This window comes from Bos mutus, chromosome 24 (assembly GCF_027580195.1).
Source record: "Bos mutus isolate GX-2022 chromosome 24, NWIPB_WYAK_1.1, whole genome shotgun sequence".
Classification (NCBI taxonomy): Eukaryota; Metazoa; Chordata; class Mammalia; order Artiodactyla; family Bovidae; genus Bos; species Bos mutus.
In genome coordinates, this window is record NC_091640.1 from 46,365,313 (window position 1) to 46,378,105 (window position 12,793).

The following is a 12,793-nucleotide window of genomic DNA, read 5'->3' on the forward strand; positions in this document are numbered from 1 at the left end:
TTTCTCTCTCACTCTCTCTTGCCCTTTCTCATTTTTTGCCTAAATTATTTGAAAGTATTTGGCAGATATCATGATCCTCTACTTTTGACTTCTTCAGCATGGATTTTCTAAGAATAACATTCTTATATAATCTCAGTGCTTGCGTGCTCAGTAACAAGTCGTGTCCGACTCTGTGATCCTATGGACTGTAGCCCGCCAGGCTCCCCTGTCCATGGGATTCTCCAGGCAAGAATACTGGAGTGGGTTGCCATGCTCTCTGCCAGGGGATCTTTCCAACCCAGGGACTGAACCCGCATCTCCTGCAGCTCCTGCACTGTAGGTGGATTCTTTACCGCTGAGCCACCAAGGAGGCCCTACATGTAATGACAGGACAATTACCAAGTTCAGGAAACAAAGTCAACACAATATTATTCAACACAATATTATTTAACATATAGTCTATGTTCAAATTTCACCAGTTGTACCAATTACATCCTCTGCAGCAATTTTCTTCCAATTCTAGTCATCATAGTGGCTGCAAGTTTTAAAGGAAACACAGAAATAAATTCTTATCCTCAAGTCATGGGAAGGTGGTGTTGGAGAAAAAAGCAGGGGACATCTGAAATAGATCAAGCAATGAGCCCAGAAGTATTTTTAATGGATGTGTACATTTCTGGTTCTCCTCTTTGTTGATGAGGGAACCTGGCTTTGGGATGCCGGCAGAAATGGGAAAGGTGACGTGAGAGACGTCTTCTAGCCAGAGGACCCTGTAAAATCTCAAGGGACAAGAATGACAGCCGCATTTCCCCCTGCTTTTCCTACTGTACCTGGGAGGAGAGGGGCCTGCATTTCTCTAAATGCTCAAATGCTGTCATGGTGTCACTGCCTCAGGATGTAGATCAAATTTCTCAGCTGTCACTCAAGGCTCTCACACCCCCACTCCTTCAGTTGGTTGCATCAAGCTTTTCAGAGGCAGCGCCCACCATGGCTTGGCAGTAACCACAGCAGTGAGAAGACCCACCGTCCAATGTCCTCCAACTGGCCTTCCACACTTCCACCCCACACCTCCTCGTGTGGTCCCATCTTCAGGGGACAACTCTCACTGTCATCTTGAGACCAACACCATACTCCTCCACCATGGCCCAGCTCACATGCCTCCTTCCCTCCAAGTGTCCTCCGAAGCCCCATCTTCTGGTCAGTACTTCCTCCCTGAACCCGTCCCCTCACTCAGCACCTGAGGGTCTGGTACCATGCTGCCTCCAGTTAGTTCCTGGGCGTTTCCTGGACCCCACCTGGGCCTTTCTTTATGTCCCTGCCACAAAGCCCCAGTGCTTACGGACGAGGTGCTTCCATTCTACCCAGATGGACTGAACGGGACACAGTGCTGGACACAGCAGTTGCCGTGCAGGCTGGGCCTGCCTTGGAATCACCAGAGGGCTCCCTCCATCTGGGATCCACCTGCCCCCTCAGGGAGCCCATACCCTACCTGTCCCTGCTCAAACTTGTTGGACTTGTCTGACTTCTTCAGGGGCCGCTCGCCCGTGTCCCCGTATTCCTCCCCGTAGATGGTCAGGAAGACGTTGGCATCAGTGCCAGCCTTGGGCACATTCCCCGTGATCACCTGTATCTTGTAGGTGTTGGCTGGGGGACACAGAAAGGCAGTGTTGAGAATGCCCAGGCCTTGGGGGTGGACCTGAGGCTCAGCCCGTTGCATCCAGCCAGATGGTGGGAGCTGGAAAGACCTCATGGTACACCCACATCTACACTGACAGTAGAAACAAACCGGCTCCTCCTCCCTACCCAAGACTTCCCTTCACCATGAAGCCCAAGAGGCTGAGAGTTCTGGCAAGGCGCTGGTCCACAGCAACCCTCCTACTGATGTCCCCACGATGAGTCACCGGTGAGCTATACCAGGGCTCCTCCCAAGAGTCTCAGGGCAAGAGCAACACCAGCCCCCGCAAAGAATGGTCCATGGTGGCATTTCACCACAGCTCAGGTCAGGAGAGCCACAGGGGGCCCCACCTGCAAGAAGAGCTGGCATCCTTCCCTCTCTGTACCCCCCCTACCCTGGGGGGTTATGTGACCCCTCCTCAGGCTTACGTTCAGGACCCTCTTGGCCCGTGGGCACCAGCTCCACCACCAGCTCGTTGTCCTCTTTGCCCCGGGCCAGCCAGCGGTGGGCATCGAACTTGTACTCCTGGATCACCTCCTGCATCCCGGGCTCCAGTTCCTCCTCCTCTTCTTCCTCCTCGGTCTCCTCCTCCTCTTCCTCAGACGAAGACTCCTCCTCGGACGAGGACTCCTCCTCCTCATCCTCCTCGTCGCTGCCCTCTTCCTCCTTCTTTTTCTTCTTTTTCTTCTTCCTCTGCAGCTTGGCTTTCAGACGTTCCTTCCTGAGCAGCTGCCGCAGCCTGTCCTTCTCCTTCTTCCTGCGCGCCTCCTCCTCGGGTGTGAGGTTCTCCTCCCGCACCGCCAGGTGCCGCAGCCACAAGGTGTCCACGTACCAGCTGGGGCTGAAGCCCTCGCCCGTGTGGCCCAGCCGGATCTTGAAGACCTGGCCCACGTCCGCCGCCTCCAGCTGCACAAAGCGCGGGGGCTGTGGCTTGGGGAGGCCCTGGGCATCTTGCCTGGGGCCCCGCGGAGCCGCCGTAGCCAGAGGCTGGGGCTTCTGAATCAAAGCTGCCCCCGCGCCTCCTCTCCCGCCCCCAACCCAAGCCTGGTTTCCCTGCCGGACCACCCCTCCACCCAAACCAATGTCTTCTGAACCCCCGACACAGTGGGTCAAGATGGTCTCCTTCCCTCTCTCTTTCTCATTCTCCACTTTACACACACACACACACACACACACACACACTCACACACACACACTCGGCACGTCACACTCACTCCTATTTTTCTTATTTCTGTATCTCTGTTCCCTCGTGCAGAATACCTTTATCCCCTCCTCTGCCTCTAACTAAATCTATTCATTCCAGTTCCTGAGCTTTATTATTATCTTTTTTTTTCTTCTTTAGTGTTGTGCCTTCCTGTGCTCTCTTTCTGAGCATTTTTTCCCCCAGCATTAATCATATAGAACTTTTCCAAGAAGCAAAAAAAAAAAAAAAATGTGGTGTTTGTCAAAGACAGAAGTCTCCCCCACGCCCCCAAGAGGCCCCAGCCCCCTACCCTGACACTAGCCTTTCCCCTCCCTGAGCGCTCAGGGGGTCCCCGAGGTTGGCAAGGTCTTAGCCTAGCCTGGATGCCTGGATGCTCTCTCCGCCCACGGGCGCTTACTGTCTGTGCGCTCAGCTCTCTCCCGCAATGGGCCTAGCACACGGCCGGCTCAAAGGGCAGGGATTTAGCTCTGCTCCAGAGGACTGGGTCCTCGACCTGCCATCTGCCACTCTGGTCTGAGCCTGACATCCAGGGGAGGTCTGGCCCCGGCTCGGGCGACGGCTCCCGTGCTGAGCAGACTGAGGCCCAGGGCTGTCCCACGAGCTGTTTGGTGTCCCCCCAACTGGACCTCAGACCTGCAGGAGAGTTCAGGTCTCCTGACTCACTGTTCATGAAGCCACAATGTAGCCAGAAGCACCTCTGTGAGAAAATGAGTGGTCAAAATGGAGCCCAGGACCCGTAGGGATGGGCTCTGGATACGGTAAGTTCCTCCTTCAACACATTCCAGTGGTTCCTGGTCACAGCACCCTCGCAGTCTGGCTCACTTACCATCTCTCTCCCCCCATCTCCTCCTCTCCAGTATTTTCCTGGTCACAGCACCCTCACAGTCGGGCTCACTTGCTATCTCTGCTCCCCCATCAACCTGCCCAGCTATGAAAGCAGCCACCACCACACCCAGCCACACAGTCCATTCACGTCCAGAAGACACTCTGCTCCTAACACCTCCGTGACTGGTCACAGTTTCCTAAGTACTTTCCCTGACATTGACCATTTTAATCCTTCCAGGGGCTGTGAAGCAGGCCAGGTAGTTATTGTAAACCTAGGTTTGAGCTGATAAAGAAGCTGAGGCTCGGGGAGATGAGCCGATCAGGCCCCTGCTCTCTCAGCAGTGTCAGGAGAGGGTGGGATTCCAGGAGGCCTCCTCCACCACTGACATTCCAGACACCCGTGACTCTGGCGCAGCTCAGCCAGGACCCTCTCTGCTGGGCACTGGGTTAGGACTCTTTGCTGAGGGCCAGGCTACTTATGGCACACACGCAGAGCAGCCAGCATGAAGATATTACTGCAGAACAGAGCTGCAGACGTACACATATGCACACATGCACTTGTGTCCCATATAAGACATTCACATGCCCTTTAAAAGGCACCACCCTGGGTCCTTCTCTCCTGCCAACAACATGCTTACGTTCTCATCTTTTTTTCTCTGCTACTCAAAGGGACATGAGGTGGCCTGGGGCACTCAGAACAGAGTCATGAGACTCCAGGCTTCCCAGTATCCTGGTTAGGAGCCAATGCCCTACTCTTAGACTGAGTGAGCTGTCGAATCAGAGGCCAAGGCTGGAAATGAATGTGGTGACCAAGGCCCTAGCGTCATATTTTGCTAAATTAGAATCAACCCTCCAGCCGTTCTCAGAATTGGCAGCATGTTAGTATCACTGGTAGAGATTTTAGAAACATACCCCAGTTTTCTTGCCTGGAAAGTTTCCTGGATAGAAGAGCCTGGTGGGCTACAGTCCATGGGGCCACAAAGAGTCGGACACAACTTGAGCACACACATACACACACAGAGAACATATCCAACCATAGAGGTTCTCATGTAATTGATCCAGGTGTAGACTAGATGACACTAGTTTCTTAAAGCTCCTCAGATGGTTCTAACAAGAAGCCAGGGCTGAGAACCAGTCCCTCTGTTTTCAGACATATGCTGAGCCCTCTCTTGGCACCCCTCCGCCACCATGGCTTTACCCCCACACACCTGGAATGTGTCCTTGGACGCCCGTTCAAACACCTTCGAGCGGCTGGAGAGGAAGAGCACTTCTGTCTTGCCTTCCTCACCATAAATCTGCATGAATACTCGGGCAGTGGTGCTTGCTCCGCCTACATCCCCGGTCCAAACTTCAACCTCGTAGTGGATCACTGGTTGGGCACAGGGAGGAGAAGCAGGACATTTAGTAATAGCAACAACAGTAACAATAGTTACATAGCAAACATTTCCCAAACCCAGGCCATGTGTCTGCTGCTTCTTAGGCATCATCTCATCCAATCCTCCCATCAGTATCATAAGCAGTATTATTGCCATTTTGCAGATTGACAAACTGAGGCTTCAAGGACTTGAGTCAGTTATGGAAATGGCAAACCTAAGCAATCAGACTCCAAGGCTCAGCTCTCCTCTGTGCTGCATGTGTCCTCTGGAACCAGGAATGAGGTCAGTACACCAGCTGGCACCCTCTGCTGTGTGCCTACCCCTGGGTAGACACTGTGGGGCAGAAAGAAGCAAAAGGCTATGTGTTTGTCTTTTTCCCTTATTTTCAGTAAAGGAGGATGGTTGAAATGATAATCTTCATTTAAATATAGGCAGCTTTCAGATGATACCAACAGAGCTACACAGAATTTGTCTCTATGTTGAAGACTCGATGGACGTGAGTTTGAGTGAACTCCGGGAGTTGGTGATGGACAGGGAGGCCTTGGCGTGCTGCAATTCATGGGATCGCAAAGAGTCGGACACGACTGAGAGACTGAACTGAAGAAATACTGTTGAGTTGTTAGAGGGTGGAAATGTGTTATAAGTATTCACCATTAGAGGGCGCTTCTTATAGGAGCGCAAAATGTCTCCAAGAACTATGGGACCGTATTTTTTTTTCCAAGTGGCTATATTACAAGACTTGTCCTCTTAGCAACACTGTAGGCTGAAATCATAATTCTTTCAAGTTAAGACTTATTTTCAACAAGATAAGGGGTCTCCCATTACCACAGCAATGTGAGAAATTGGCGGCTGAAACGAGGGACTGGCTGAGAGCCGAAAGAAGTTAAACTAGAAATATGGCTTTAGCTGGGGGTGAGGTTGGGCAAGTTGATGGACAGGAAGAAGACCCAGTAAAAGCCAGCATTCTTAATGGGGAGAACCCCAGTCTCTGTTCCCTCTCTCTGGCTTCAATAGCAACCAGGATTAAACAAAATTAGGAGAGATAAAACTTAGCATGCAGAGAACAAGAGCCAGCTATTGGAAATGAACATGTGGTAGCTGAAATAAAACATTCCAAAGAAAAGGGAAAGTCGAGGAGGAGCTAAGATGGTGGAGGAATAGGACGGGGAGACCACTTTCTCCCCCACAAATTCATCAAAAGAACATTTAAACGCCGAGTAAATTCCACAAAACAACTTCTGAATGCCGGCAGAGGACATCAGGCACCCAGAAAAGCAACCCATTGTCTTTGAAATATAAAAGACAAAAAAAGAGACAAAAGAGGGAGGGACAGAGCTCCTTCCCAGGAAGGGAGTCTTAAAAATAGAGAAGTTTCCAAACACCAGGAAACACTCTCACTGCCGAGTCTGTGCTGAGCCTTGGAAGCACAGAGGGCAACAATAACAGGGAGGAAAAATAAATAAACAATTAAAACCCACAGATTACGAGCCCAACGGTAACTCCCCCAGTGGAGAAGCAGCGCAGACGCCTGCACCCGCCACTAGCAAGCGGGGGCTGGGCAGGGAGGTGCGGGCTGCATCGCTTAGAGTAAGGATCTGGCCTGAATGCCCCGAGTGCTATCTGAGCAAAATAATTTGGGCTAGCAAACCAGACTGTGGGATATCTACCACGCGAAAAGCCAGCCCTAACCTAAGACGCCACCAGGCCTGCGCACGGAACAAAGGACTGAACAGAGATAGCCGGCGGCAGACCATCCCCCTCCAGTGACAGGTAGCCAGAGCCGGAAGGGGGCAATCACAGCCCCAGAGAGACATTAACTACAAAACTGTAAGCAGGCTTCTTTGCTAACTAAGACTTCTTGGGGTTCTGGACGGTCAACATCCGCCTGAGAAGGTGCACCGATTGTACACCCAGAAAACCGAGTGGCGGGGAGGCGATAAGCAACTGTGCTCACCAAACACCTCATTACCTGAGCTGCTCGGACCTGGGAAGGGCACAAAACGCAGGCCCAACCGAGTCTGCGCCTCTGAGGACTACCCAAGTGCCTGAACCTGAGCGGCTTAGACCTGGGAGGTGCAGGCAGCCCAGGGCCGGCCTCGGATGGTTCCCGGTGGAGCAACCTAGAGGCTGAGCAGTGTGGGCAGGGAGGCTACACGCGCCGTGAGTGGGGGCAGGCCCAGTGTGGCTGAGGCACTGCGAGCACACGCCAGTGTTATTTGTTTGCAGCGTCCCTCCCTCCCCACAGCGCGACTGAACAAGTGAGCCTAAAAGAGAAAAAAGAAAGTGTCCATCATCGCCCTCTTTGTATCAGGGTGGAAATCAGACACTGAAGAGACCAGCAAACAGAAGAAGCAATAACAGAGGGAACCGCCTTGGAAGCAACAGGCAATAGATTAAAACCCTGTCATTAGTACCAACTACATAGGAAGGGACCTATAGATCTTGAGAAATATAAGCCGGACCAAGGAACTAGCCGAAAATGAACTGACCCCACAATACTCACAACACCACCAGAGAAAGTCCTAGATATATTTTTACTATTTTTATGATCATTCTTTCTTTCTTTTTTTTTTTAATTTTTTAAAAATTAAGTCCTCTATTACTCCTTCAATTTTCACTTTTATAACCTACTATTACTTTTGCAAAAAAAAAAAGACCCTATTTTTTTTTAAAGTAAACTTCATATATATATATTTTTTATAATTTTTTGTGACCTTGTTTTTTTTTTTTTCTTTTTTCTTCTTTTCTTTAACATTGTATTTTTGAAATTCCAAACTCTACTCTAGATTTTTAATTTTAGCTTTTTGTAATTGTTATCAATTTTGTACCTATATTTTTTTTTTATAATTTTTGTGACTTTTTTCTTTCTCTCTTACTTTCTCTTCTTCTTTTCTTAAACACTGTATTTCTGAAATTCCAAACTCTACTCTAGATTTTTAATTTATGCTTTTTGGTATTTGTTATCAATTTTGTACCTATATTTTCTTTATAATTTTTGTGACTTTGTTTTTGTTTTTGTTTTCTCTTTCTTTTTCTTCCTCTTTTCTTTAACATTGTATTTTTGAAATTCCAAACTCTATTCTAGATTTTTAACTTTTGCTTTTTGATATTTGTTATCAATTTTGTACCTATATTTTCTTTATAATTTTTGTGACTTTTTTTTCTTTTTCTGTATTTCTTTTCCTTCTTCTTTTCTTTAACATTGTATTTCTGAAATTCCAAACTCTACTCTAGATATTTAATTTTTGCTTTTAGGTATTTGTTACCAATTTTGTACCTTTAAGAACCTAATTTTCAGTACCCATTTTTCACTTGGGAGCAAGATTACTGGCTTGACTGCTCTCTCCCCCTTTGGACTCTCCTTTTTCTCCACCAGGTCTCCTGTGTCTCCTCCCTAACCCCTCTCTACTCTACCCAACTCTGAATTTCTGTGTGTTCCTGACGGTGGAGAACACTTAGGGAACTGATTACTGGCTGGATCTGTCTCTCTCCTTTTCATTCCCCCTTTTATCCTCCTGGACACCTCTGTCTCCTTTCTCCCTCTTCTCTTCTCTGTATAACTCCGTGAACATCTCTGAGCGGTCCAGTTGTGGAGTGCACACAAGGAAGTGATTACTGGCTAGCCTGCTCCCTCCTCTATTGATTCCACCTCATCTCATTCAGGTCACCTCTAACTCCCTCCTCCCTCTTCTCTTCTCCATGTAACGCTGTGAACCTCTCTGGGTGACCCTCACGGTGGAGAAACTTTTCATCTTTAACCTAGATGTTTTATCAGTGGTGCTGTATAGAAGGAGAAGTTTTGAGACTACTATAAAAATAAGACTGATAACTGGAAGCAGGAGGCTTAAGTCCAAATTCTGACTCCAGGGAACTCCTGACTCCAGGGAACATTAATTGACAGGAGCTCATCAAACGCATCCATACCTACACTGAAACCAAGCACCACACAGGGCCAACAAGCTCCAGGGCAAGACATACCAAGCAAATTCTCCAGCAACACAGGAACACAGCCCTGAGCTTCAATATACAGGCTGCCCAAAGTTACTCCAAATCCATAGACATCTCATAACTCATTACTGGACACTTCATTGCACTCCAGAGAGAAGAAATACAGCTCCACCCACCAGAACACCGACACAAGCTTCCCTAACCAAGAAACCTTGACAAGCCACCTGTACAAACCCACACACAGCGAGGAAACTCCACAATAAAGAGAACTCCACAAACTGCCAGAATACAGAAAGGATACCCCAAACTCAGCAATATAAACAAGATGAAGAGACAGAGGAATACCCAGCAGGTAAAGGAACAGGATAAATGCCCACCAAACCAAACAAAAGAGGAAGAGATAGGGAATCTACCTGATAAAGAATTCCGAATAATGATAGTGAAATTGATCCAAAATCTTGAAATCAAAATGGAATCACAGATAAATAGCCTGGAGACAAGGATTGAGAAGATGCAAGAAAGGTTTAACAAGGACCTAGAAGAAATAAAAAAGAGTCAATATATAATGAATAATGCAATAAATGAGATCAAAAACACTCTGGAGGCAACAAATAGAATAACAGAGGCAGAAGATAGGATTAGTGAATTAGAAGATAGAATGGTAGAAATAAATGAATCAGAGAGGAAATAAGAAAAACGAATTAAAAGAAATGAGAACAACCTCAGAGACCTCCAGGACAATATCAAACGCTACAACATTCGAATCATAGGAGTCCCAGAAGAAGAAGACAAAAAGAAAGACCATGAGAAAATACTTGAGGAGATAATAGTTGAAAACTTCCCTAAAATGGGGAAGGAAATAATCACTCAAGTCCAAGAAACCCAGAGTCCCAAACAGGATAAACCCAAGGTGAAACGCCCCAAGAATAATACACATATTAATCAAATTAACAAAGATCAAACACAAAGAACGACTATTAAAAGCAGCAAGGGAAACAACAAATAACACACAAGGGAATTCCCATAAGGATAACAGCTGATCTTTCAATAGAAACTCTTCAAGCTAGGAAGGAATGGCAAGACATACTTAAAGTGATGAAAGAAAATAACCTACAGCCCAGATTATTGTACCCAGCAAGGATCTCATTCAAATATGAAGGAGAAATCAAAAGCTTTACAGACAAGCAAAAGCTGAGAGAATTCAGCACCACCAAACCAGCTCTCCAACAAATACTAAAGGATATTCTCTAGACAGGAAACACAAAAAGGGTGTATAAAATCGAACCCAAAACAATAAAGTAAATGGCAATGGGATCATACTTATCAATAATTTCCTTAAATGTAAATGGGTTGAATGCCCCAACCAAAAGACAAAGACTGGCTGAATGGATACAAAAACAAGACCCTTACATATGTTGTCTACAAGAGACCCACCTCAAAACAGGGGACACATACAGACTGAAAGTGAAGGGCCGGAAAAAGATTTTCCATGCAAATAGGGACCAAAAGAAAGCAGGAGTAGCAATACTCATATCAGATAAAATAGACTTTAAAACAAACGTTGTGAAAAGAGACAAAGAAGGTCACTACATAATGATCAAAGGATCAATCCAAGAAGAAGATATAACAATTATAAATATATATGCACCCAACACAGGAGCACCGCAGTATGTAAGACAAATGCTAACAAGTATGAAAGGAGACATTAACAATAACACAATAATAGTGGGAGACTTTAATACCCCACTCACACCTATGGATAGATCAACTAAACAGAAAATTAACAAGGAAACATAAACGTTAAACGATACAATAGACCAGTTAGACCTAATTGATATCTATAGGACATTTCATCCCAAAAGAATGAATTTCACCTTTTTCTCAAGCACACATGGAAATTTCTCCAGGATAGAGCACATCCTGGGCCATAAATCTAGCCTTGGTAAAATCAAAAAATTGAAATCATTCCAAGCATCTTTTCTGACCACAATGCAGTAAGATTAGATCTCAATTACAGGAGAAAAACTATTAAAAATTCCAACATATGGAGGCTGAACAACATGCTGCTGAATAACCAACAAATCACAGAAGAAATCAAAAAAGAAATCAAAATTTGCATAGAAATGAATGAAAATGAAAACACAACAACCCAAAACCTGTGGGACACTGTAAAAGCAGTCCTAAGGGGAAAGTTCATAGCAAGACAGGCATACCTCAAGAAACAAGAAAAAAGTCAAATAAATAACCTAACTCTACACCTAAAGCAACTAGAAAAGGAAGAAATGAAGAACCCCAGGGTTAGTAGAAGGAAAGAAATCTTAAAAATTACAGCAGAAATAAATGCAAAAGAAACAAAAGAGACCATAGCAAAAATCAACAAAGCCAAAAGCTGGTTCTTTGAAAGGATAAATAAAATTGACAAACCATTAGCCAGACTCATCAAGAAACAAAGAGAGAAAAATCAAATCAATAAAATTAGAAATGAAAATGGAGAGATCACAACAGACAACACAGAAATACAAAGGATCATAAGAGACTACTATCAGCAATTATATGCCAATAACATGGACAACGTGGAAGAAATGGACAAATTCTTAGAAAAGTACAACTTTCCAAAACTGGACCAGGAAGAAATAGAAAATCTTAACAGACCCATCACAAGCATGGAAATTGAAACTGTAATCAAAAGTCTTCCAGCAAACAAAAGCCCAGGTCCAGACGGCTTCACAGCTGAATTCTACCAAAAATTTAGAGAAGAGCTAACACCTATCCTGCTCAAACTCTTCCAGAAAATTGCAGAGGAAGGTAAACTTCCAAACTCATTGTATGAGGCCACCATCATCCTAATACCAAAACCTGACAAAGATCCCACAAAAAAAGAAAACTACAGGCCAATATCACTGATGAATATAGATGCAAAAATCCTTAACAAAATTCTAGCAATCAGAATCCAACAACACATTAAAAAGATCATACACTATGACCAAGTGGGCTTTATCCCAGGGATGCAAGGATTCTTCAATATCCACAAATCAATCAGTGTAACACACCACATTAACAAATTGAAAAATAAAAACCATATGATTATCTCAATAGATGCAGAGGAAGCCTTTGACAAAATTCAACATCCATTTATGATAAAAACTCTCCAGAAAGCAGGAATAGAAGGAACATACCTCAACATAATAAAAGCTATATATGATAAACCCACAGCAAACATTATCCTCAATGGTGAAAAGTTGAATGCATTTCCTCTAAAGTCAGGAACAAAGCAAGGGTGCCCACTTTCACCATTACTATTCAACATAGTTTTGGAAGTTTTGGCCACAACAATCAGAGCAGAAAAAGAAATAAAAGGAATCCAAATTGGAAAAGAAGAAGTAAAACTCTCACTGTTTGCAGATGACATGATCCTCTACATACAAAACCCTAAAGACTCCAGCAGAAAATTACTAGAACTAATCAATGAATATAGTAAAGTTGCAGGATATAAAATCAACACACAGAAATCCCTTGCATTCCTAAACAGTAATAATGAGAAAATAGAAAGAGAAATTAAGGAAACAATTCCATTCACCATTGCAACGAAAAGAATAAAATACTTAGGAATATATCTACCTAAAGAAACTAAAGACCTATATATCAGATCGGATCAGATCAGATCAGTCACTCAGTCGTCTCCGACTCTTTGCGACCCCATGAATTGCAGCACGCCAGGCCTCCCTGTCCATCACCAACTCCCAGAGTTCACCCAGATTCACGTCCATTGAGTCAGTGATGCCATCCAGC

The 12,793-nt window shown here is 45.5% G+C and overlaps 1 protein-coding gene across 2 annotated transcripts in view; it reads right to left on the reverse strand.

The window, feature by feature from the left end:
• The window catches only part of LOXHD1 (lipoxygenase homology PLAT domains 1), a 205,295-nt gene that overhangs the window by 83,502 nt on the left and 109,000 nt on the right, over positions 1–12,793 (reverse strand). For both annotated transcript variants that reach the window (XM_070361798.1, XM_070361797.1), the window contains exons 18-20: positions 4,889–5,049; positions 2,080–2,557; positions 1,466–1,620 (exon numbers count right to left, since the gene is read on the reverse strand). In XM_070361798.1, coding sequence (XP_070217899.1) covers positions 1,466–1,620; positions 2,080–2,557; positions 4,889–5,049 — 794 coding nt within the window. The remainder of the gene's footprint in view (positions 1–1,465; positions 1,621–2,079; positions 2,558–4,888; positions 5,050–12,793) is intronic.